The sequence below is a fragment of the Sparus aurata genome, unplaced genomic scaffold (assembly GCF_900880675.1).
Source record: "Sparus aurata unplaced genomic scaffold, fSpaAur1.1, whole genome shotgun sequence".
In the NCBI taxonomy this organism is placed as follows: Eukaryota; Metazoa; Chordata; class Actinopteri; order Spariformes; family Sparidae; genus Sparus; species Sparus aurata.
The window spans coordinates 59917-82599 of NW_022045113.1; the positions used below are offsets into that span (position 1 = coordinate 59917).

General features: G+C 43.0%; 2 protein-coding genes and 1 pseudogene across 2 annotated transcripts; 1 reads left to right on the forward strand and 2 right to left on the reverse strand.

Moving 5' to 3' along the window:
* Positions 1–260: 260 nt before the first annotated feature.
* On the reverse strand, positions 261–2524 carry LOC115577744 (major histocompatibility complex class I-related gene protein-like; annotated as a pseudogene).
* A 4198-nt stretch (positions 2525–6722) lies between these two features.
* LOC115577745 (major histocompatibility complex class I-related gene protein-like) lies at positions 6723–12546 on the reverse strand (the record flags this gene model as incomplete). Its single annotated transcript, XM_030410636.1, has 7 exons — positions 12531–12546; positions 11815–12442; positions 9177–9193; positions 8157–8420; positions 7540–7818; positions 6905–7207; positions 6723–6817 (listed from the first exon to the last, which is right to left on the reverse strand). Coding segments are annotated over exons 1-7 (1602 nt in total), but the record flags the coding sequence as incomplete, so codon positions are not given.
* Positions 12547–18377: 5831 nt separating this feature from the next.
* Positions 18378–22621, forward strand: LOC115577746 (major histocompatibility complex class I-related gene protein-like). The gene is made up of 3 exons (XM_030410637.1): positions 18378–18462; positions 21726–22001; positions 22308–22621. The coding sequence occupies exons 1-3, from the start codon at positions 18378–18380 to the stop codon at positions 22619–22621; spliced, it is 675 nt and encodes a 224-aa protein (XP_030266497.1).
* Positions 22622–22683: the final 62 nt, after the last annotated feature.

Consider the following 22683-nt stretch of genomic DNA (forward strand, 5'->3'; position numbering starts at 1 on the left):
AAATAATTTCAGTCACAGTTGTAAATGCCAGATTATCTTTAGTCACTTTATTCCTCTCTTCTACTCACTCAGACTGAGTATCTGTTTATACTCAGTCTGCTTACTGCTGACTGTATTTACTTTCTCTGATGCTTGTTTTAATTTAGCAACCTGAATTATTGAAATCATCTCAAAGACTGAAATCAAAGTAGTGAAATCTTTCCTTTTTCTCTCTCACCTTTCTTCTTTTTGTAAACGATGAATCCAGCAGCACCGATGAGAATGAGAGCAAGAACAACCACTGCAGCAGTGACGAGGACGGTCATGTTACTGGGCTTCACTGTTGAATACAATAATAGTTTATTACTGTTCTTATTGTTGTTCCCATGCACTCCCCTTCAGCACCCTCTGATCTCACTCTTACCCCAGTTGGTTCTGATCCGATCTTTCTCAAGTTTGGTGATGATTTCCTCCTTCACACCAGAGAGCTGAAACACACAGTCGTACCTCGTCCAGTCTTCAGGTGTGACTGATGAAAGGTTCAGGTCAACACTCATCTGGAAGGTTCCATCGTGGTTGGGGAGGATCTGTCCGTGGTCCACCTCCTCATGAAGCTCCTCTCCATCTTTCCTCCAGACGAGTGAGGCTCTGTGAGGGTAGAAACCTGTAGCGAGGCAGCTGACTGGAGAGGAGGGAGTCTTCTGGAGGAGAGACACTGAGGGAAGCTCTGGAGAGGAAAGAGAGAGATATTAAAGAGGAGAGAGAGGGAAAGAAACAAGGTAAAAGAAAGATGAAGAAATTACATTTGGAATCAATAACAGAAGGTGTGAAAGTGCTTTCAAGCAAATGTTGAACAAATGTATTGGATGCATTTTGTTCCTGAAGAAACATCTGCAAACCTTTCAGATTATTAAAAATGGTGCATCATATACATCCTTCGTCTGCACTATTTTGTTTCAATACTATGTTTGTTGGCACATCACTGCTGCAAACTGTTGATCAGGGGAATAGTGTGAAACCAGCAGCAGGATGTGAATCATATCATGTGCTTGTGACAGTTTGTAATAGTGTCGGTTGCTAAATATAGATTTTTTAAAAAGCAGGAAGACAGTGTTGATGGTGGCCAAGTAATGTGCTCCATGTATCCAGACCACAGTGTAATAATGACAGGGTACATAACAACACATCTGCTACACAGCCTCCACATGATCTGTATACAGACAGAGGAGGGAACTACACCACCACTAAAGACACTCACTACAGTCAGAGAAGAACAATGTCTGTCTGTTCTTATGATTCACAGTCAGGTCATCAATCACAGTGTCAATGTTCAGTGGAACTATTTCTATTGTGAAACACTGAAACTGTAAAATCACTTTCCTTAAACTAACTGTGACATCACAGTCTGAGCTTTGATGGTGAGTGATGTCACCCAAAGATGTCTGTGATTGGTCAGGACTAAAACAAATGTAACCACTACAAAAAAGCTGATGTCAGACAGGTTGGATTAATAAAACAATGACAGTTCAGTCTGAGCAGCCTATATGAAGATCACTGTGTCTAATAAACTACATCAGGTCAGGTGATCCTACCTGTTCTCAGCAGAACGCTCCTCCTATACTCAACATACTCCTTCAGCCAGTTTGGAAAAATCAAAAGAGAATTCTTAAAATGTTCTCTAATATTTTTATCAGCGTCCCATCTCTCAGGTCTTAGAGCGATCCATGTCACTGTATTTGGATCCAATTCCAAGAGGTCTTCTCCATCATAACCAATCTGAGCGAAACCTTTGGCCTCTCCAGTCTCATCATCCCACTCACAGCCACACACCATCTGTACAACATGGACACCTGAGACAGAGACAGAGACTGTAATTAACATTGATTCACAGATGAAACATTCAGTGGAAAGATGATATTAAAGCAAAACTCTCGCCAAAATGCAACCTAGGCTTCTTTTGTGAATGGATATGAGTCAAACCTTTGTGTAAAAGCATAACTACGTCAAAAGAGGCACTTTTAAGATTGACCGTATTCTTTTTTCAGGTCAAACTCATTTTCAATGGAAGCTCATGGGGCACTTTTACGATTGCATCAAAATCTCTATTTTTGAAACACTAAGAAGGCTCGACACAACATGAAACTTTGCTCGTAGTATCACCAGGGTCTCTACAGAGCGAGAGCTTAATTTTTAAAAACATTGTACATTGTGCGACGTCTGCTGTATTTTAGTTGTGTGAGTTCATGAATCAGATTATTATCAGTAGTTTGTGTTGAACAGCTTCAGCAACAAGTCTAACTAGCAGCTGATTAATGTTGACATGATGAATGACAGGTAGTGGCTGGACCACTGAAGACAAACTGATATGATGGTTTACTTTACATGAATCTCTATTTCAGGTTATGTGTAAAATGATGTTAGAGTTTGAACTGATTGGTATCTTGAGGCCCTGGGTCACTTTACAACTAAGATGCAGAAGAGTAAAAAGTTAAACAGGCTGTAACATGTTACACACTGTACCTCCAGTTTGGTTGTAGAGACTCATCAAACTGTTAACGTGGGGTTTGAAGATCTTTGGCAAAACATTGAAACACTGTTGTCTGTATAACTCCAACTGCTCAGAATACTGTGTGAAGAATGATTTAAAAGTGTGCTTTACATCCAGTCTTTTGCTGTCACAGTACACCACTGGAAGTTCATAAACTTCTGCTGTCAGCACAACCTCTGGGAGGTTTGGGATTCCAGTTGATGAAGTCATGAAAAACTTCATGGAGTGTAGCACTGCAGGACAAACAAAGGAGCTTATAAATAACACTAATCATGAATATGATGCTCAATGAAAATATAAATATGATATGAAGTGTGTGTTTGCTGCAAAAGATCAAAATGCAAAAGTTTTAAATGTAATGTGCAGAACAAACAGCCTCCATTCAGTCTGAACACACACTCATCATCACCACTCAGAAATATGATGAAGTCAGTATGATTCAGTTAAAACAGTCTGATCAAGTTGAAACAAAAGTTGAATTAACCTTGGTGTAAAAGAGTCGAGTGGACTGTGAAGTTTAAAGAGTTTAAAGGTTTAAAATGTGATCTTACCGGGTGATGAAACGTGACAGAAGAGAAGCAACAACAATAACGTTCTCATCTTGATTTGATGAAGATGAGTGAGTGAAGGACCAGGCTGGATCAACTGTTTCCTGTTATTTGTCCTGACAGAGGGAAGGGAAGGGAAGTGAAAGTATTTCTGTCCTGAGAAGATAAATAGTCCAGACCACCTCCAAGTGATCGACTCCTCATCAACTACCCTCACATATCTTATTATCTTAAGACAGAGCTGATCACAGAGCCCGGGAATCAGCATTTCCAGTGAACTCCCTCACTTCGTTTTTCATTTAACTATGGCGATATCAAAACAGATGCGAGTCAGAGATTGGGTCCCACTGAAAGAATTTGTTTTGTCTGAGCCTGTCTTTGAGTTCAAGTGAGTGACACTTAATAGTGAGATTTGCATTCATGCTGGTATCTTTTAAAAGTGAATTATTAATAAATCATCCTCATGAATGAACCATGCATCAATAATTGTCATACAGAAAAATATCATACTGTTAATATTTTAGAGACTCTAAAGTTTCACACTAATCATGTTTAATAGAAGCTTCTGTCAAGTGAAGCTCCTCCACAGGTCACACCTGGTTTTGTGGTTAAACTGTGTGATGGTAGAATCAGCTGAATTGAGACACGTTTTGGTGAATGATTCTAAAGACCATCTAATAATCTCTGCATGAGATCTAATGATACTTTATTCATCCCCATTGGTCACTTAAATATCTGTTTGATGTAAAAATGTTTCAAAGTCATTCCTGTATAGTTGGGGAGTAAGAATACCCTCAGCTGTGACCTATTATCAGCTCCTTTAAACAGCACTAAGGGCTGTAGCTGTACGTAATGACTGTGCCACATGATACAAGTTGTTAGAGAACATTGTCAATGCACAATTTAGGTGAAAGCGAGTTTTTTTTCAGGGACTGTACTGATTCACCCCCCTCTCCACCTCATATACATTCTGTACTGTCACTCATTCAGTGAGTCTGAACTAGAGAGAGGTGGATGAAGCCTGATGGAGCTTTTGGGCTTCAAACTCTGCAGCATATTGACATCTGGTGGCTTGTAAAGATACAGCAGCCCTTCATGACTGGAGTCTCAGCACCACAACACTCTGTGATCTGAACAGTTTGAGCAATAAAAGTCCAAGAAGCCTGTGTGTTATCATCAAATCTGTCATACTGTTGCATTACATGTAGATATTATTGTGTAATATGTTACAGTAATAAATTAATGTGTCCAAGAAGCCTGTGAAAAGTTTTAATTTGAATGAGTTTTATTGGTGTAGTTGAGCCTGTTGTCACTGTTGGCTCATCATGTGTTCCAGCTTCGCCTTCAGTGACCAGCGCTCATTACAACAAACGTGTTTTTTACACAAAGAAAGAAATATATTCGTGTATAACATTTGCCAAATTAACGAGCAGGCTCAAAAATCTAAGAATGTGTTGTATACAGTTTTTCACAAAATGTATACAGTTTCTCTCAATGCAACAATAACGCAACAAAACTGAGCTTTTTTAAATGGGGTACGGCAACTTTCTCCACTTTCTTCTGTATTAAAGAAGCAACAGGCTTTTACAGCGATGATGACAGTTTTTTACAAAGAAATAAACATCTTAATGTTTTGTATTTAATGCCGAATTTACAAGAAGGCACCAATATTTAAAATTTGCTGCAGCCATTTCACAGTTTGTTAAGTTTCTCCTCATGATGCAACAACTCCTAAAATCACTGGATTTGTAAATGAGTCTGGCATGTTACTAGTGACTTCACACACTTATACACAAACACACACACACAGCAGCCTGTGTAAAGTAGATCACAACAGCAGCTTTTTAATTTGAATATGAAAAGTTATGACAGAGAGAGAGCGACATGGTATATATTACATATGGACATGCACAATTCTGTTCAGTCAAAATGTATTGATGTTGAATATGTTTTGAATTGGCAAAATCTGACACTGCACTTCCTTCAGTTCTCAGCAACAAACCTGCCAAGTGTAAAGTAGAGTAACATATTAACAATTATAAGATTACTGTCACTTAACTGAACATTTAAATATTGTATATAATGACTCTGACATACTTAATTTCGAAGTGTTATTATCTTAATTAACAGACAAACACATGTAACGGAACATTTATCAACATTCACGCTCATACAAGAGACACACTGGCTCCATGACAGGCCAAACTCCATATTCTCCATCTATAGAGTGGTGCAGCAATAAACTATTTTTTGATGCTAACCCTGAAGTTAGCATCACCCTGGCTCCCTCCACAAGAAGTCTATGGGATTTTTTAATTAGACTGTGGAAAGAAACGCAGAAAATAAAGTTTATGATTCTTACATGTTTTGTTCATCAAGATAATCTTCACAGACAAAAACAACTTTTGTGACTTTCAAAGCCTACGTTACATCTCTGTTAGTAAAAATCTAATGTTTGGCTTTAAACAGACGACATCACGGTCACATGACTTAAACGTCACCACCGCTTAATGTCTTACTATATAATTACTATACATATTCTCTATAAACTGATCAATGTACAAGTTTTAAAGTTAGAGTTAGAATAGTCTGTAACTAAAGTCGGCCTGTAAAGTAGTGAGTTTCATCAAACACTTAAACGTATAGCATATAGTCCGGCCCCTCTGCACTTCATTTTCTCCAAATCCAGCCTTTCAAAAAAAGCATCTGAAGAGGCCCGATGTAGCCGGTCTGATCACTTCATACTGGTCGAGTGAAACGGTTGGATTGTCATCTCTTTCATGCTTAAATTGTTTGTTAAAAACAAACTAAGTGTAACAGAAAGAACACAGAACGGGTCAGTACTTCAATTTACTCTACGCAGATAACTGACAGCACACCAAGAAATCAGGTGTTAGAAGTCCCAAAACCAACTATCTTACATCTCGGTGCTGTATCGTTGGTAACTGGACTTGGTTCAGTATCAACCCTCACCCAAGAGGCTTCTACAGTTCTCACTAACTGGAGGGGAACTGCAGGCGTTTAAACCCTGTGTGGGAGTGTCCTTACAGAGTCATTAATCAATTAAACAACCAGTCAGAGCCATAGAACATAGAACAGTCCCACCTTTTCAATCAGTCCATTTTATATGTTACTTTACTGCTACTGCAAGATCTTTCTTATTTTGTCGTTAAGTTCTGTAATAGATGAAGTGTCACCAGAAGTATCTTTGTCATTCAATGGTCTTGATTCAGTGACTTAGAGGAGTCTTCATCTGTGCTGTTGTCAGGAGCTGTTAAACAATGAATAGAGAAAAAAGTCTTGAAAAGGTTAATGTGCACAATCATTTTAACATTTTTAATCTTAAACATGAAGTGTGAGTCAGATCAGCTGAAATAGAACCAAAGTAAGTTTTACTTACAAGAAGGAGGGCTGATGGCTGAAATCAGAACAAGATAAATAATTTCAGTCACAGTTGTAAATGCCAGATTATCTTTAGTCACTTTATTCCTCTCTTCTACTCACTCAGACTGAGTATCTGTACTATCTTATACTCAGTCTGTTTAGTGCTGACTGTATTTACTTTCTCTGATTCTCTGAATAAAAGAAATCAACTTAAAGACTGAAATCAAAGTAGTGAAATCTTTCCTTTCTCTCTCACCTTTCTTCTTTTTGTAAACGATGAATCCAGCAGCACCGATGAGAATGAGAGCAAGAACAACCACTGCAGCAGTGACGAGGACGGTCATGTTACTGGGCTTCACTGTTGAACACAATAATAGTTTATCATTACTGTTTTTGTTGTTGTTCCCATGCACTCCCCTTCAGCAGCCTCTGATCTCACTCTTACCTTTGTTGGTTCTGATCCGATCTTTCTCCAGTTTGGTGAGGATGTCCTCCTTCACACCAGAGAGCTGAAACACACAGTCGTACCTCGTCCAGTCTTCAGGTGTGACTGATGAAAGGTTCAGGTCAACACTCATCTGGAAGGTTCCATCGTGGTTGGGGAGGATCTCTCCGTGGTCCACCTCCTCATGAAGCTCCTCTCCATCTTTCCTCCAGACGAGTGAGGCTCTGTGAGGGTAGAAACCTGTAGCGAGGCAGCTGACTGGAGAGGAGGGAGTCTTCTGGAGGAGAGACACTGAGGGAAGCTCTGGAGAGTAAAGAGAGAGAAATTCTGTTCTTATGATTCACAGTCAGGTCGTCAATCACAGTGTCAATGTTCAGTGGAACTATTTCTATTGTGAAACACTGAAACTGTAAAATCACTTTCCTTAAACTAACTGTGACATCACAGTCTGAGCGTTGATGGTGAGTGATGTCACCCAAAGATGTCTGTGATTGGTCAGGACTAAAACACATGTAACCACTGCAAAAAAGCTGATGTCAGACAGGTTGGATTAATAATACAATGACAGTTCAGTCTGAGCAGCCTATATGAAGATCACTGTGTCTAATAAACTACATCAGGTCAGGTGATCCTACCTGTTCTCAGCAGAACGCTCCTCCCATAATCCACATACTTCTTCAGCCGCTCTGGAAAAATCTGAGTAAAATGAGTCTCATAGAATTCTCTCATAACTTTACTGGCATCCCATATCTGTTTGGTGGGGTCAGCCTCAGGTCTTAGAGCATTCCATGTAAATGTATTCAAATCCAATTCCAAGAGGTCTTCTCCATCATAACCATAACGAGCGAAACCTTTGACCTCTCCAGTCTCATCATCCCACTCAACGCCATTCCCCTCTTGCACAACATGGACACCTGAGACAGAGACAGAGACTGTATTTAACACTGATTCACAGATGAAACATTTCATGCGATCATAAATCAGATTGTTATCAGTAGTTTGTGTTTAACAGCTTCAGCAACAAGTCTAACTAACAGCTGAATAATGTTGACATGATGAATGACAGGTAGTGGCTGGACCACTGAAGACAAACTGATATGATGGTTTACTTTACATGAATCTCTATTTCAGGTTATGTGTAAAATGATGTTAGAGTTTGAACTGATTGGTATCTTGAGGCCCTGGGTCACTTTACAACTAAGATGCAGAACAGTAAAATGTTAAACAGGCTATAACATGTTACATACTGTACCTCCACTTTGGTTGAAGAGACTCATTAAAATGTTAGTGTAGGATTTGAAGTTTGGCAACAACCCGACACATTCTTGTCTGTACCACTCCAACTGCTCAGGATATTTAATGAAGAATGATTTAGCAATGTCATGTTTCATGTCCAACTTTTTGTTGCTGTCACAGTGACCCAACAGAAGTTCATCAACTTCTACTGTCGCCACAATTTCTGGGATGTTTGGGATTCCAGTTGATGCAGTTATGAAATGCTTCAGGGAGTGTAGCACTGCAGGATAAACAAAGGAGCTTATAAATAACACTAATCATAAATAATGTGTAGAACAAACAGCTTCCAATCAGTATGAACACACACTCATCATCACCACTCAGAAATATGATGAAGTCAGTGTGATTCAGTTAAAACAGTCTGATTAAGTTGAAACAGGTTTTTAGTCAGTTATGGTTTAAGTTTTGTCAAAATAAACTTTATCACAGAAAATACAAATATTCATGTGATAAACGGCTTTGTAACTTTACTGTCACAACAATGAACCATGATGCCATCAACTATTCATTTATCCAGAGGAATCAGGACCATCTATCAGTTCTTTTGGATATTGGACTCTTGTGTGCCAAGCAGCACATCCAACTACGAATTAACAGTTAAAATGTTAAAAATAAGTAGTGTTTGACTAAACATATTTTCCTCAGATGTATGAAGAGGCTGTTTCTGTGATGTTTCACTGTTTGGATTGTGTGACTACTTTTCATATATAAGACAGACAGCTGACAATTATTAAGCCATTTTTGGAACTATGAACTTAGTTCAAAATGTTGAATTACAAAATCCGAACTGAACTAGTGAATTTTAAAATTTGTGAACTGAATTTTGAACTTCATGTAGAAAGTGAACTTTCCTAATGCTGTCAATATGTTTCAGTTATTCGGTCTGAGTTGAAATAAAAATGAAAGCAAGCTTGGAGTAAAGATTCGAGTGGACTGTGAAGTTTAACGAGTTTAAAGGTTTAAAATGTGATCTTACCTGGTGATGAAACGTGACAGAAGAGAAGCAACAACAATAACATTCTCATCTTGATTTGATGAAGACGAGTGAGTGAAGGACCGAGCTGGATCAAATGTTTCCTGTTATTTGTCCTGGCAGAGGGAGGAGAGAGAGTTTCTGTACTGAGAAAAAAAATAGGACTGGATCACTTGTAGGCAGCCTGGCCTATTTTTGATAAGGACTTATCAACACCCCTCACATGCAATAAAGTATTAATTGTGAATAATAATTAACCCAGAAACAGACCTGACCACAGAACCCGGGGATCAGATTTTCTTGTGAACTAAAATTATGTCTACTCATACATCATTTTAGAACTATAATCAATAGGGCATAGTTTATTTATTTTTATTTCCTCCTCTCCAGGTGAACATGACTGAAGGAGAAAAGAAAAGTATGAAAGGGGAGGGAGCAGGAACCAGCACCAGACCACATACAGGTACATTATTGGATGTTACGGTGTGACTATGAAGTAAATAAGACACAGTACATCATCTGTATGATCAGGTTGGACCACTTGTTTCTTGTTATTTATTGTTGTGTTACAAGTAATAGAATCAGAGATGGACAGAGTACTCGACCCTAGTACTTGAGTAAGAGTACAAATACTACTGGTCAAAATTTACTCTGTTACAAGTAAAAGTAGCTCAGTCGACATGTTACTCGAGTAAGAGTAAAAAAGTACTTGCTTTTAAAGGTACTTAAGTATCCAAAAGCACATGCTTTTAAATTTACTTTAAGTAAAAGTAAGAGTAAGAGTAAATTTCTTATTTTTCACATCAATGAATTACTATAATTTTTTCTAAATGAATTTAAGTAGCCTACCTTTTAACTCTTGTTTCTGAGAATTAACTCTTTGAAACCACCTGCACTGATGTGCTTGCTTTTAGGACCACAATGTTATATAAAGCCTGCAGAAACACCTATAAAAACAAATAAAATGAATGGGATCACAGGAGGACAGCAGATGTTGCAGATGCAGATGTTTATTAACAATCATTAAAACTGTAACCAAATGAACCTGCACCGTCCAACTAACTCTCTATCATTTAGCTAAGTTGGGAACAGGAACCCCCTCAAAGACCAATGTTGTCCCCAGATCACTGGTTGAGAATCACTGCTTTACAAAAAACTACATGATGCAGCCATTGTCGCGGTTTTGTGTTGACAAACGCAGTCGAGAGCGTGGCTACTTTGGTGGTATCCTTATGGGGAGGGATGACGTATTTCCGCTTTTACGTAGATCCCAGTGGAGAGCGTGCACTGTGATAGGTTTCCTTCTTTGACAAACACAGCTTGTGTCCAATAGTATTTTAGAAAAAAAAAAGAGAGCAGACCTGAAAGTAACGAGTACTTTTCCGCCTTCCTAGAAATTAACTTGAGTAAAAGTAAAAATATTTGTCTTGGAAATGTATTCAAGTAAGAGTAATAAGTACCACAGAAATCTAATACTCAAGTAAAGTACAAATCCTCTGGATATGTACTGAAGTGCAGTACTCAAGTAAATTTACTCCGTTACTGTCCACCACTGAATAGAATGAATGGCTGCCTTCCATGCAGCGCTGACCTGAAGTCTGCGTTTGGGGCACAAAACACCATGGAGCTACCAGGAGACACGGTAGTGGATTCTTACTTCGTCCCCTTCCAATCCCATGACAGAATAAAACAATGAGTCTGCTCCATTGGATGTGATGTGATATAGTATATCCAGCGTTGGAGAGTCCTAAACTACATGTAGGCTATTTAAACCACTAGCTTAAATACATTTTGCAGTTCTTTCAAAACTGACGAGACAACAGGCCCCCTTTTTATTTCCTTATTTAGACTTCCATTGTTTTAATTTGCTATTTATTAACAAATGTTATTTATGTATGAACTGTGAGGAAAGAAATTGAACTTTTAATTGCAATGAACCTGTCAGGCAGGTGCTAGAAGGAGGACTCAGAAGCAGAGGGGCGAACGGTTCAGACAAGCTTTATTTCAGGACCACTGTCTCCTTGCAAAAGGAGCGATAAATCAAACAGGCTATAAAACACTCAAACAACAAAAGAAAAGAACAAAGAAAAATAACTCACGAGGAAAACTAGGACTACTGTCTACACTGATCTAAATAGCAAAAAACTTCTTATGAAACCTTAAAACAAAAATTCACTCACCGAGAGGAAAAACAAAAGGCTATCAAAATTAACTAAACTGCACTAGGCTGAAAAGGATACAAAGAAAAGGCACTCCAACGGAGGCGAGCAAGGCTACAAACAGAAATCTAGCTCAAAAAGGCTGACCAAAAAATTACAAACAAAAGATCACTCTTTCTCAGAGGCAAACAGAAAATCGAGAACAAACTTGAAACTTAGCGTGGCGCTGGCAAGACTTGGAAGGAAGGCTGGAGGTACACGGACAGTGACGAACGAAATACTCTGGCGACGAGGACAGGGGAAGACAAAGACTATATACACATGAGGTGGGATGACACAGATGGAAACAATCAGGGATCAGGGGAGACGCCAGACCGGTGACACAGGAGGAAGGGCAAGTGACCTGAAACGAGAGGAGAGTTACTTTTAAAAATAAAACCAAAAATTCACAGGACAAAAACCCAAGACAAGACATCCCTCACCGCGGTGTGACAGTACCCCTCCCTCTAGGGCCGACACCTGACGGCCCATGCAGTTCAGGATGGTCCCTGTAAAAGTCATCAATAAGGGTGGGATCAACAATGTGTCGAGATGGAACCCACTGTCTCTCCTCCGGCCCGTAACCTTCCCAGTCCACGAGGAACTGTCTGCCCCGGCCCCTGTTGCGTACAGCCAACAACCTCTTTACTTTGTAGACCGGACCTCCTTCGACCACCACGGGCGGTGGTGGGGACGTGGTGGCTGGAACCATCGGACTCTCCTTGACCGGTTTAATCTGGCTTACATGGAACGTTGGGTGTACACGAAGGGACCGAGGCAGACGAAGACGGACAGCTGCGGGTCCGACCATCCTGGTGACCGGGAACGGACCCACAAATCGTGGCGCCAGCTTTTTGGATGGGACCTTAAGACGCAAGTCTTTAGCTGACAACCACACTCTCTGTCCTGACTGATAGTCGGGAGCTGGTCGTCTCCTGCGGTCAGCCGCCTTTTTAACCCGGTCCCCTTGTCGGACCAGAACCTGGCGGGCGGCTATCCAGATGCGTCTGCAATGTCGGATCAGGGCATGGGCAGAGGGGACCGACACTTCTGGCTCGTTATCTGGAAAGACTGGGGGTTGATAACCGTAAACACATTTAAAGGGCGATAAACCTGTGGCAGATGTAGGTAAGGAGTTATGCGCATACTCAACCCAGACCAGGTGCTTGCTCCATGTGGAGGGGTTCTGGTACACCACGCACCGGAGGCCGGTTTCCAGTTATTGATTCAGGCGTTCAGTCTGGCCGTTGGCTTCTGGGTGGTAACCTGAGGTCAGGCTGGCTTTGGCTCCGATGAGTCGGCAGAACTCCCTCCAGAACCGTGACACGAATTGGGGCCCCCGGTCAGAGACAATGTCCTTGGGGAAGCCATGAACCTTGAAAACGTTGGTCATCATGACTTCTGCCGTCTCCTTGGCAGACGGCAGCTTTGGCAGAGCAATGAACCGGACCATTTTAGAGAACCTGTCAACCACCGTGAGGACGGTGGTGTTGCCTTGAGAGACCGGGAGCCCCGTGACGAAGTCGAGAGAGATGTCAGACCACGGTCTGGAGGGGATGGGAAGCGGTTGTAAGAGGCCCATGCGAGCCCCGGAAGACGTCTTATTCCTGGTGCAGACTGAACATGCCGCTACGTACTCCCGGACCTCCGTCTCCATTGATGGCCACCAGAACCGCCGGGAGACGACAAACATCGTCCGTTTGACTCCCGGATGACATGAAAGCTGCGTGGTGTGAGCCCAATTGATCACCTGTGGGCGTAGCTCGGCGGGAACAAACAAACGGTTAGCAGGACACCCACTAGGTGACGGGGCACCACCAATAGCTCGCTTTACCTCTGTTTCTATGGGCCAAGTGACCGCTCCAACCACATGAGTCGGTGGGAGGATAGTCTCTGGTTCTTTGGCCTCAGGCTCGGGGTTGAATAGTCGAGAGAGAATGTCTGGCTTGACATTCCGGGACCCCGGCCTATAGGAAAGAGAGAAGGAAAAGCGGTTAAAAAAGAGCGCCCACCTGGCCTGGCGAGAGTTGAGGCGCTTAGCTTTTCTAATGTACTCAAGGTTTTTGTGATCTGTCCAGACTATGAATGGATGGTCGGCCCCCTCTAGCCAGTGCCTCCACTCTTCCAAGGCGAGCTTAACAGCTAGCAGCTCCCGGTTACCAACATCGTAGTTACGCTCCGCTCTAGACAGTCGCCTCGACAGGAAGGCGCAGGGGTGCATCTTGCCGTCCTGTTCTGAGCGTTGCGACAGCATGGCTCCGATTCCCTCGTTGGATGCGTCCACTTCCACCACAAATTGGCGTTTAGGGTCTGGCAAGGTGAGGATGGGAGCAGAGGTGAATCGACGCTTGAGTGTGTTGAACGCCTTCTCTGCTTCTGGGGACCAATGGAACTGCACCTGTGTGGACGTGAGAGCATGAAGAGGAGCTGCTATTGCGCTGAAGCCTCTGACAAACCGCCTGTAAAAGTTAGCAAAGAACTGCTGAACCCTTTTGCGGCTATCGGGTGTGGGCCACTCGGCCACAGCGCTAACTTTAGCCGGGTCCATCTGTACACTTCCAGGGGCTACGATGAAGCCCAGGAAGGAGACAGTGTCGGCATGAAACAAACTTTTCTCAGCTTTAACGTACAGGTGATTAGCCAGTAGTCTTTTAAGCACCTGGTTCACATGATCGCGATGAGTATCTAGGTCAGGGGAGTAAATGAGAATATCATCGAGGTAAAGATAGACAAAACGATCAAGAAAATCTCTTAACACATCGTTAATCATGGCCTGAAACACGGCGGGTGCGTTAGTGAGTCCGAAAGGCATGACTCGATACTCGTAGTGGCCACTGGGGGTGTTGAACCCAGTCTTCCACTCGTCCCCCTCTCTGATACGGATCAAATGATAGGCATTACGAAGGTCTCATTTGGTGAAGACTTTAGCCTGTTGGAGCTGATCGAAGACAGAGGACATGAGAGGAAGGGGGTAACGGTTCTTTATTGTGATGTCATTCAACGGGCTGTAGTCGATGCAGGGTCTTAGCGAGCCATCCTTTTTTCCCACAAAGAAAAATCCAGCTCCTGCTGGAGATGAAGAGGGGGGAATGAGGCCCGCCTCTAGTGACGCTGTGATGTACTCCTTCATCGCTTCCTTCTCAGGTCCAGAGACGAAGTACAGGCGGCCCTTGGGTGTGGAGGCAGTGACAGGGCTTTAGTTTTACTAAAGACCTGCCTGAGGTGATGATAGCAGGTCGGCACAGAGTTCAGGTCCGGGAATTCGGCGTCTGTGGCGGGGTCAGTAGAAAACAGGTTAATTTCTGTGACTTTATCTTTCTGGTAGGGGGGTTCGAAGCATGTTTTGGTGCAACTGTCCCCCCATCCTCTGATCTCTCCCGTTCTCCAGTCAATGTGAGGGTTATGAATCAGCAACCATGACTGTCCCAGTATCAGAGAATGGGAGGAGGATTTGAACAGGTAAAAGTGCATCACCTCCTCATGATCATTAATTTGTAGATGAACTGGTTCACTGACGTGAGTAATAGAAAAAAGTTCCAAACCATTAAGGGATCTGGCTCTGACGGGTCTTTCTAGCAGTTCGACATCGAGCCCCAATTTTCTGGCTAATCCCCAGTCCCCTGAGTCAATGAGGGCTTCGAGTTCAGTGTTGGTGTGATGCATTACCTGGACCTTGGTGAGCGTGCGTGATGGCGAGGTCGATGCCGAGACGAGACTCACCACCAGGGACTTCTTAGTAGGGCAGGTGGCGACGAGATGACCAGTCTCTCCACAATAAAAGCACCGCCCCTCCAGTTGGCGTTTTCTCCGCTCCTCCGGAGTCAGTCGAGCTCTCCCCAGCTGCATGGGTTCCTCCTCTCTCTCCGTGGAAGGCGGATGACGCTGCTCCTGCGGTGAGTGGTGACGAGCTGATCCCGTCGGAGCGTGAGTGAGCCTGTTGTCCGTCCGGATCGCGAGGGCGACGAGGGAATCCACTTCCGTTGGTAAGTCCAAGGGAACGAGCAGATCTTGGATGTGGGTTGATAGTCCCTTCAAAAAAATGTCATAAAGAGCGGTAGCATTCCACCCACTTTCCGCCGCTAACGTGCGGAAGCGGATGGCGTAATCACACACAGAGCTGCTACCTTGCTTCAAGCTACTCAACTCTTGCGCCTTCTCACGGCTCGTGGTTACTGGATCAAAGGTTCTGGTGAGCGCTGCTTGAAAATCAGTGAGAGAGATACATGTGGATGAGCCTCTCCCCCATTCTGCTGACGCCCAAGCCTTAGCTCTGCCAGCCAGGTGCGTTATCATAAAAGCTATCTTTGACCGGTCTGTGGGAAAAGCAAGAGGGTTCAGTTCGAAATGTATAGAAAAGTCAATTAGGAAAGTCTTGCACTGCCCTGGCTCTCCGGTGTATTGAGCTGGGGGAGCCAACTTACTGCCCGTCCCGAAAAGCGGCATGGTGGGTGTCGGTGTCGCTTCTGGTGCCGGGGGCGGTGCAGGAGCGGTCTGTCGGGTGAGCTGGCCAATGAGATCCTGCAGTTGAGTCGAGATATGCCCCATTTGCGAAGCCATCGCCGTCTGGAACTCTTCCTGGCGGTTGAGACGGGCTTCTTGGGTACGCAGGACATCTGACACGCGTTCCACCTCTGCTGGGTCCATGTCTGGCCAGAGTATTCTGTCAGGCAGGTGCTAGAAGGAGGACTCAGAAGCAGAGGGGCGAACGGTTCAGACAAGCTTTATTTCAGGACCACTGTCTCCTCATCAAAAGGAGCGATAAATCAAACAGGCTATAAAACACTCTGTGAATCTATGGCAGTCAAACAACAAAAGAAAAGAACAAAGAAAAATCACTCTCACGAGGAAAACTAGGACTACTGTCTACACTGATCTAAATAGCAAAAAACTTCTTATGAAACCGTAAACAACAAAAATTCACTCACCGAGAAGAAAAACAAAAGGCTATCAAAATTAACTAAACTGCACTAGGCTGAAAAGGATACAAAGAAAAGGCACTCCAACGGAGGCGAGCAAGGCTACAAACAGAAATCTAGCTCAAAAAGGCTGACCAAAAAATTACAAACAAAAGATCACTCTTTCTCAGAGGCAAACAGAAAATCGAGAACAAACTTGAAACTTAGCATGGCGCTGGCAAGACTTGGAAGGAAGGCTGGAGGTACACGGACAGTGACGAATGAAATACTCTGGCGACGAGGACAGGGGAAGACAAAGACTATATACACATGAGGTGGGATGACACAGGTGGAAACAATCAGGGATCAGGGGAGACGCCAGACCGGTGACACAGGAGGAAGGGCAAGTGACCTGAAACGAGAGGAGAGTTACTTTTAAAAATAAAACCAAAAATTCACAGGACAAAAACCCAAGACAAGACATCCCTCACCACGGTGTGACAGAACCGGCAATTTCATTTGCTTTAATTTTATATCCTATGTTCATTGTCAATTTGTCAGTCGTTTAAACATTTTCTTCTTAGTGGCTTACCTTATCATACATAAATCATGAAAGTATAAATAAAATAATGAATAAAATAATGCAAAAATAAATACATAAAAGAATAAATAAATAAATAAATCAATGCTTTATATTTATTTCTCCATTTCTGTTTACCTTATTTCTGTATTTCTATTCTGTGTCCATATGTTAATATGGACCAGCAAGCCCACTCAGCTCACTGTTAGCTGCAGTTGTTGACATTTGTTATTCATGTAGCTCTGGTTTAGTAATGAAATTATCAGGCGTTAATTTTTACTTGCGAGGGTCCCAGGTGTGCTGGTGTTGTGGTTTGAGAATCCCGTCTTCAGAGGGTCCTCGGCCATGTCCGCTATCCAGGAAAAACATTCTGCTCATCGATTCAAGTCATGTATATGTATATTCGTTTTGACGTGGCTTGAACACTTCTATCCACACAGAGATGCCAGGACCGCGACTTGCAAACCACTGTTAGACGAACGCTACAGTGCATGTTGTCGGTTTCATATATTCGTTGTGAATGTCTGTACTCTCAACTCATGGGTGGAACAGTCTGAGGCAATTGCTCACACCGAGCGGCTTGAGAGCGGCATGGAGACCGCTGTTAGTTGTTATGTTAGCAGTTTACTATTAGCTGTTGGCTGCTTGCTGTAACGCTGTTACCATCGAGAGTGAGATACATGTCTGGGCTTTTCTATGAACCACAGTGGACGGTAGCTACAGGTGTTTGTATCACAGGTTGATCTGGATGTCTCAGGCTTTGCCACAGCTGACTGACCTCACGCTGAGCTCGGGCTGGATGTCAATGTACTCTGCAGACTGCTTGACGAGCGGGCCGTATGACAGTGTACATTTTTCACACTGACTTGGCTTCAGCTTAATAACGATGTATGCGGCTCGGAATGATGGCTTTAAGTAACTGAGTGAACAACAACCAACAGCTAACATAAGAGCTAACAGCGGTCTCCACGCCGCCCTTGAGCCACTTGGCGTGAACAAATGCCTCAGACCAGGGTGGATTGGCCATAGGGAGTCCCGGAACTTTTCCCGGTGGGCCGGTCACTAATGGGCCGATGGACGGCCGTTTTTTATTTAATTCTTATTTTCATCTATTTATCTAACTTGCCATGCCTCGCTTGCCTTGTTCACTATTGCAACTCTTCCGGCCTGGGAAGAGAGACATGCAGCGGCTCGGTTCACAGTGCTCAGCTGCAGACACAGCAGAAAGGTGACGATTGGCCCAGTGGCTTGTCTGTCTAAAGAATACCTGTCCCAATGGCCCTATGAGAGGCTACAGAGGCCAAGGAGTCCCACCCAGGCATGTTCTAGACCCCCCCCTCGTCCAATCACTTTTAATGATGAGAGGTCAATGATGAGAGAGAGCAAAAGAAGAAAAACAACAACACCCCAGCACACGAAAAACAAAATGGAGAAGGAAAGTAAAACATGCAAAGGCGGTGCGGAAAACTTGAGGGAAAGGAAAAGAAAAGCTCCAGCAGCACAGGTTGCTAAAAGTAAAACAATTCCGCAGATGTTTGCTGCAGGGGCCGGCCTGGCCGGGGCTAGCAGCACTGATGCTGCAGCTTCAGCAGCAGGTCCTTCACGTGAGTCTGACAGTGAGTCTGAAGACAGTGAGGCTCCCATTACCATTGTCCTCACTTACAGAAATATTTACGTGATCTTCATTAGCACAGTCAGTAGAGACTTGGCTTGGGACTGGAGGGTGGCCGGTTCAAGTCTAACTACATTTCACAATATGGAAGTGGACTGGGCTTCCATATGGGGCGCCCGGGGTGCACATTGGGGTTCCGGTGCCTTGCTCAAGTGCATCGGAACCCCCATGTGCTCCACCCCACATGGCAGCCCAGTCCACTTCCATATATAGGCCACTGCTCGTAGTTTGCAGTGTGTATACTTAGAATGTGCAGCTAGTGATGGCTCAAATGCAGAGGGACAAATTTCAGGTGTATTTACATGTTGAATGTAAAAATAACTTAGTTTCTTCTCCTTATTAACATGTTGTGATCAGGGGCGCCGTTTAGCTCCGTTGGTAGCACGCGCGTCCCATGTGCCGAGGCTCTGCGGCGGACCCTGGGTTCAACTCCCGGCCTGGGTCCCTTGCTGCGTGTCACTCCCCCTCTCTCTCCCCTGTCCCTGTCATATCTTCAGCTGATCTATCAATAAAGCCATAAAAAGGCCCAAAAATATTGAAAAAAAAACATGTTGTGATCAAAATTTTCCAATGACAACATTACAGATCTTTGGTCATTGATCAGTTTCTTATGGCAGATTAATTTGATTTCAACAGTCATTACTACAGTAATGTGATTAGGGATGTAGTAGGCTGAATGTTTCAGCGCAGAGAAACAGCTACGTTAATGTTCACAGTGGTAAAGCAGATGTTGTTCTTATCTGAGGATTAATCATTAACTGTATATCAAAAGATTATGTTATAGAGATCATTGTCTGTTTTACATTATCGACAACTGATTATAAATGTGTCTATGTAAAACTTTTCCTTACACTACAGACTGGTATCTAGTGAGGATGTAATCATCTGCACAGTAATATGTTCCAGTAGTGTTTTTTAATATCAAATGCCACGAGTGAGGAAATGGATCATTGTGTCAGACAGGTTATAGAGTCTACAGGAGGGGAGGAGTCAGAGATAAACTTAAAACCTGCCCTCCAACAGGTAAAGTTCACACAGTCAGTTAACTGACCCAGAATTTCAGTTATCGCTCCTTCTGGAACAGAAAACCCAGAGTTTCCCTCATCTCAGGAAAAACAAACTCTGAGTTTTCAACTTATCTTCTGTAATATGGGTCCTTTACCAACATAGCTTTATCCAGAGACAACACCCAGGCGCATGTCTGACATGCTCACTCCCATTCTGATAAAGAGAAAGTCAAAATGGCAACTGCATTATGAAAAAAAGGTTTTTGAACTACTCACGTTAGCTGCTGTGTCTCTCAGGTCACCAGTAGCATACTGGCTTCCGGCAAAAACTAACCACGCGAGATGTCACGTGACTTTTCGAGCTGCTGATTGTAGTTTGTTTGTAATATTAGGCTCCCTTTTCAACATGGATGTCAATGTTGCTTTAAGCTGATGGTGGCACTCGGGGATCGTCACTTTTCTTAAAAGTGCCTCTTTCGTCATAATTATGCATTTACCCGAAGGTTTGACTCATTTTCAATCACAAATAAAGCCTTGGTTGCATTTTGGCGAGAGTTTAACTTTAAGGTCGCGGTCACACATACAGCACCAGCAGGTTATTTTCATTCACCTGCATTCACACTTTCAGAGAGCACATAACTTAACATTTCAAGTAAAGGTACAATGGGACACCACTAACAGTCTAACCTGTAAAGACTTGAAAGACTTCATGAGAGTGTGGCTGTCTCACGTTACACAACTATGGCAGCACCCATGGGGCAAGGGGGTAGAGTGCACTTCTAGAGTAATAATAGTATTTGTGGGAGGCTCGTGGATGAAATGTTTAGATACATTTACAAATATAAAAGTGCCGTAAAACTGATATAGAATAAGGAGACTGCACTGCTGAGCACTGTCTGTACGCTTGCCAAAAGGACATCCCAACATGTAGAATAAGTTTTAGTAATTTTCATTGTAAAATGTCTTGTGTGGCCTGTTGCTCGGTCACTGGTAGTCTGAACATACTGTCTCCATTGAATTAACCATTTTTTTCAACCTAATGCAGAAGAACCTAGAATCAAACCTGCCAGTCAGTGTCATTGTCACTCATGACCAAAACTGAACTGTTGTCCAGAGACCAAAAAATAAAAGCAAATTTGTGATAAAACAGTTTTCCTTTTCCTTGATCATGACAGTTAGTATTGGGCTTTAGAGGCACAAATTCTCAGATTTGGACTGAATATGAAGGGACAGCGATGTAACAAAGGTCACCCAGACTCCAACCAGGGACCTTAAAGTTTATGGTCGGCACCTTGTTCTGTAAACCGCCACATTGTGACCTTTGAACTAAGAAATAAAATATGGGTTTATGACTCCCATAAAAAAAGCTGCACCACATAGATGGGAGATCAGCAGTTGTAGTTTCTGGGCTGTATTTATCAAAGATGTCGGCATGCAGTTTGTTAATAAAAGAATCTGCAGAGGCAAGGCTGGGTGGAATGATAGAGCAAGCTTTATTGAAACAGATCTCAAGCCTGCGTCCGAACCAAGTGCGGCTGCTCCCTGGTGTTCTCAAATCCTGGCAAATTTCTGCCCAATGCTTTGGCCTCTGCTCTATCAGAAATCCTATCGAGCCTTCGATCTTAGCAAATCTACAAGTAGCCACCACCCCTTTCTCTGGTGTGTGCGCCTTTTTAGAGCCTATTGTCCATACCTACCTACTTCTTCTAATTGGTATGGGAGGAAAGAAATGTTGGTCTGCCTCACATCCCCTATGAAATAACTCATCTTCTGTGTGTGACCTAACTGTGCTGATGTCAATTCTCAGAGCTTACAGCCTAAAGTGGACTGGATGGTCTCTCCATATTTATATGGGAATGTATCCATTAAGTCAGCTCCGAACCTCTGGCGTGAGAACTTACCTCAGGTTAGACCTATGTGTGGGCCTTCCTTTAGCTTACTCTTGACGCACACACAGAGCTGAGTAACGGCTCCTGGTCATGTGGACCTTTACATTGTCACATCCCCACACTTGCCTAAAGGGAAGCATCTTATCCTGTCCCATCCTGTCCTGTCACTATTGAATCAGAGCTTGGGATGTGTAAGAAACACACAGACACTACACAGTCTGTCATGAAATGGACAATATTTATCACACAAACTTTTCACTGGAGATTTAATCTGTAGACATTACTGATTTCAGTCTCTGTCTCTGTCTCAGGTGTTCACATTTTACAGAGGATGGATGGCTGTGAGTGGGATGATGAGACCGAAGAGGTTATTGGTTTTAATCAGTATGGTTATGATGGAGAAGACTTCATATCATATGACCTGAAGACAGAGAAATGGATCGCTCCAAAACCACAGGCTTTCATCACCCAGAGATGGGATGCTGACAAATATAGAACAGAAGAAAACAAGTATTACCTTACAAAGTTTTACCCTGAGTGGCTGAAGAAGTATGTGGACTATGGAAGGAGCTCTCTGCTGAGAACAGGTAGAATCACCTGACCTGATGTAGTTTAATGGACACAATCATGTTCATACAGTCTGCTCAGACTGAACTGCTGTTGTGTTTTCACTCCAGTCAGTCTGACATTACATTGTTGTCTCTGTTTATTTTCTGTAGCTGTAAAATTCAATGTCGTCCTAACCAATCAGTGGACACTGACATTTTGGCTGTTCTGAAATTTCTTTCCATCGATGCTCAGACTGTGATATTCAGAGTACACTCAGCATGAGTTAAGTAATTTTGCTGTCTCAGTGTTTCAAACTAGAAATAGTTTCACTGATCTCTCTCCAGACCTTCCCTCAGTGTCTCTCCTCCAGAAGACTCCCTCCTCTCCAGTCAGCTGCCTCGCTACAGGTTTCTACCCTCACAGAGCCTCACTCGTCTGGAGGAAAGATGGAGAGGAGCTTCATGAGGAGGTGGACCACGGAGAGATCCTCCCCAACCACGATGGAACCTTCCAGATGAGTGTTGACCTGAACCTTTCATCAGTCACACCTGAAGACTGGACGGACGACTGTGTGTTTCAGCTCTCTGGTGTGAAGGAGGAAATCATCACCAAACTGGTGAAAGATCGGATCAGAACCAACTGGGGTAAGAAACACTGATTCAACTTTGTATTTAATGCTCGGTTAGCCTCGGTTTGGTTTACTTGTCAGTTTAATATAAT

Excerpts from the sequence above, each read along its gene's own strand:
- LOC115577746 (XM_030410637.1), top strand. The coding sequence starts at position 18,378 with ATGTTTGCTGCAGGGGCCGGCCTGGCCGGGGCTAGCAGCACTGATGCT. Across the intron at positions 18,463-21,725 it reads TCCTTCACGTGAGTCTGACA|GTGTTCACATTTTACAGAGG; the intron begins GTGAGTCTGAAG and ends TCTCTGTCTCAG. Across the intron at positions 22,002-22,307 it reads GAGCTCTCTGCTGAGAACAG|ACCTTCCCTCAGTGTCTCTC; the intron begins GTAGAATCACCT and ends ATCTCTCTCCAG.